The sequence below is a fragment of the Adiantum capillus-veneris genome, chromosome 22 (assembly GCF_014529385.1).
Source record: "Adiantum capillus-veneris isolate H3 chromosome 22, ASM1452938v2, whole genome shotgun sequence".
Taxonomy (NCBI): Eukaryota; Viridiplantae; Streptophyta; class Polypodiopsida; order Polypodiales; family Pteridaceae; genus Adiantum; species Adiantum capillus-veneris.
The window spans coordinates 19,240,777-19,244,700 of NC_140952.1; the positions used below are offsets into that span (position 1 = coordinate 19,240,777).

The window sequence follows — 3,924 nt, forward strand, 5'->3', positions numbered from 1 at the left end:
GCACCTCATAATTACTAGGCAATGCAAGTCTCCTCTTTTGAAGTGGAGTTGGATATATGGTGCAAGCTGGCTTGTTGCATATGCAAGTGGCTCCATCTAGCTTGAGGCCGAGCTCAGAGGAGCCCTACAAAAACCTGCTCTGACATGTTGCCTACCTCCAACCTTCCTATTCAAAAGAAGCCGATGCAACTCTCTATAGAAATATGACAACCAAACTTCATCCAACCATCACTAGCCTATTAGTTGAGTTGGGGTCATGTGATCAAGAATCAAATTGCGAGTCGCATTTGGTGCTGAAAAGAGTCCGGTAGCTCTTTGTTGTTGGGCGGTTTGACCCAATAGATGAGTGCCAGCGTGGACAGTGCATGGCTGTCGCTGTCTCGTGTGAACGCCGCCTTAGAAGATACGAGCAGGGACCGGGGAGAAGAAAAGAAGAAGTCGGGGAGAGAGAGAGAGAGAGAGAGAGAGAGAGAGAGAGAGAGACGTGCAAACATTAGCAATGAAGCCTAGCTTGATCGCGCAAGCAAGAGGACGGTGTTTACAGAACAAAACCTATTGCAGACGCTGGGCTTTTCGGAGACTCTACAGCTGCAAGTCTGAGCATGAAGACGAGATGAACCACACGGAACCCACCAACGACGCAGAAAAAGAGACGCCGCCGGCTGAACTCCCAAAGAAAAAGAGGGGTTCTTTTCTTAACCATCTACAGAGCCGGTTGTCTATGCTAGAAGCAAACATCTTGCGGGCACTACTGGAAAGCAGCAAGGAGATGACAGAACTTCGTGCTGAGGTTGTGAAGGTTTGCGAGGACAAGCAACAAGAGACGGTAAAGGGGTTCGACGAGGCTGATGTGAAGATGGAGATGCTGTGCGAGAAGATCACAGGGTTGATTCGGGATGTCGAAACACAAAAGGAAACGAAGCAAGAGAAGGTAGAAGGGTCGGAGGAGGTAATTTATGGGACGAAGCAGATTCTATTTGAGAAGATCGAGTTGTTGATTGACAATGTTGAAGCATTTAAGTACAACTATTCAAATGGGTGGGAGCAACAAACATTGACGCTTGATTTGCTGATGTGCAAATTAGAGGGGCTGGTGTGCGAATTGAAGAGGGGCAAGATACAGTGGCAGATTGCGGCAGCCGAAAAAGTCGAGGAACTTGTGAGAAAGATAGCAAAGCAACGTGAGGAGATTGTGAAGGATCTACTTGAGAAGGTTGTCACAAAGACGGTGGAGCAACATGAGGAAGTTGTCAGAAAGACGGAGGCTCTGCATGACAAGGTTGTGGAAAAGATGGAGGAGCAATGTAAGGAGGTGAAGGAGCTACTACATGAGGAGGTGGCATCAATGATGGAAACATCGAAACTAAAACAAGACTTTGATGCGGTATCGGCCCAAAGGCTATCACAGGTTGGCACGGCAGAATGGCTAGGGTTGGTGGTGAAGAACTTTGAGTTGATTGAATGCAAGTTGTCAGTTCTATCTGAGAAATTTCGTCCTGGTGACTCTGAACTTGGACGTATCTGTAGGACGGAGCCGCATATCCCTTGCGAGGAATTTTGCTCTTTAACTCTGGCATGTTACTTGGAGCTGGTCTCAATAGTTGAGGACTTCAAGGGCCTGTCTGAGATGAGCAAACGATTGCGGCTCTGGACAAAAGAAGAGCAAGAAAAGCATGGTGTTGAATCTGGTGCTTCGAGTGGCAAAATGGAGAAGTATCTGGCAAAAATGGAGGATTTGATGCAGGATGTGCAGAAGGAGCTGCAAGGGTTGTGTGTCTTGCTTGCTCAAAGGGAGAAGGGAGAGTTGGCACTCAGAGTAGCCGCAGACAATCAGCAGACGGATGCATCGAAAAGGATATGGGATGAACTAAGACGCCTGCAAGACAACATGAGCTGGTTAGAGCTAGAATTGAGAAATGGCCCCATCAAAAGATTCGATCAGACGCAAGTGCGGTCGGAGGGCACAAGTGGTAACGATCGTGCAATTGCTGTTCTTGATACAATAAGTGGTGCTTTCTTGGCATGTAGCACTGCTATTTGCGTTTGGACACTGCAAATATGGTAGTGTCATCCTCACCATCTGGCATTTTACCTGCACTAGACAAATCGGTCATCCATACATGAGGAGAGAACAACTTGTAGCAAATTGTCCTTGCCTTATGCTCTATTATTTGGGCTAAGTCAGCCTCCACCTTGAAGTCACCGTGCATTTCAATACAAACGAAGAATGTGGGTTCCCTATCGAAAAACCCATATTTTGTGCTTTACTTGCACCATTGCGTTTTGCTCAAGTGATTTTGTGTGTGTGTGTGTGTGTAGGAAAAGTCACAAACATGGAATATTGTAGCCCTTTATATTAGCATGGAATGGAATGGGTACAACCTGATTGAAACTTTGAACTTACGATTGGACAACACACTTGCATCAACTTGAAGGTTGATTGTGCAAGTTTTCTTCCCTTCTAAGTTTAATTTTCAAAATTTGTGGGTGAGAATACACTAAGCTTAGGTTTGTTTAGCAGTGGACTCACTACTTGTGGAACTTAGTTGATGTGCCAAGCATAAATTCCATATCGATGCTGGGAACAACTAAATGGCCGCTATATGAACTATATCTTGTATAGTACCTGTACGTCTTCATCAGTGCAAGCTCTGCTGTTGCACTTTATCATTGCTCAATGTGGGCTTATGAGCAAATTTGTCACCTTTGTCAGAGCTCATCAGTGCTTCATTGACCTCGGGATCATAAATTGCAGTGTCCACGGTGGGAACATCAATGATATCAAGCTAACTACCAGCATTGACATGATGAGAGGTCACCTTGTTCAGGTTCTTCTTCTTGTTCCTCTTGCGTTTCGACTTACAGTCATCCTCATCAGTTTGAATCAGTGGAGATTGCTCTTTTGGTTGCACAATGTTGGTTTAGGAAGGTCTTGTCATGTTTTTAATGTTGAACGTGTCTGTTTTGTCAAAGCTGATCAGGGCTTCACCCTTTGGCTTCATCAAGTGAATGCTGTATTTATCTTGAACGCTCTCGACTGGTGATTTCCCTATCACTTCACTCCTATCTTCATGAATGCTTTTGATGTCAATGAATCCAGAGAACATACACACATTTTGGGGACCCACCCTACGGGATCAATCGGATCACAATCCAATGAGCCAAAGTCACATGGTAGACCTTCATGGGTACTCCAATCTCCACTTATTACATACGACCGAGTGAGCCCACCAAGGAAATCAGATACCAATCCACAAAGATTTGAGATTATGGGAAGAACAAAATTCAATGTGCAACCAATGAATGTGTCAGTTGTGCTTGCGTTGATTGCAGGAGAATTAAGCGTTTCATCCTCAGTAATGAGGTGATGGGTATCTTTCTTCACTTGCTTTAACAATTTCGAACTTTTGAGGAAAATTTTCCTGCTGAACACAGTTCAATGGATGAAGATGATATAGTGTATTGTTTATTGTGGATTGAGTGTTTATAAAGACCCAGCGGTGTATTCCAAGCATTGAGTGGGGAGGACGAGGCTTGGCCTGCCTCTTTGACACAAATTATCTCTAGTCCCTCTAGGGAGAGACAACAGATCCTCGACTTTTCCGCATCTGCAGTTTCAGAATCGTGTGTGGTTTTGGGAAAAAGAGGCTCTGCATCTTATGCTATTCTGCAGGACAAGGGCCATCCTCGTCATCACTAGCAATGGATGAGACTAACCCTAATGTCACATCTGCACCTTCTGCTCTTCGGCCATCTTCGCCATCACATTCGCCATCCTCTCTGGATTCCCTCTCCGGACCACAGTATGCGTCAAATCGAATGTATGCAATGACCAATCCCAAGTAACCTGCTGTCGCAACTGTAGACAGAACAAGATAAGGGGTGGGTAAAGTACAAGCAAGTGACACATATGACCGCGGCGTC

General features: G+C 45.3%; 1 protein-coding gene across 1 annotated transcript; it reads left to right on the forward strand.

Moving 5' to 3' along the window:
- Window positions 1–430: 430 nt before the first annotated feature.
- LOC147428993 (uncharacterized) lies at window positions 431–2,198 on the forward strand. Its single transcript, XM_086495158.1, has one exon. It carries the CDS (start codon window positions 500–502, stop codon window positions 2,063–2,065), a length of 1,566 nt encoding a protein of 521 aa, XP_086351284.1. The 5' UTR covers window positions 431–499; the 3' UTR covers window positions 2,066–2,198.
- The last annotated feature ends 1,726 nt before the right edge of the window (window positions 2,199–3,924 follow it).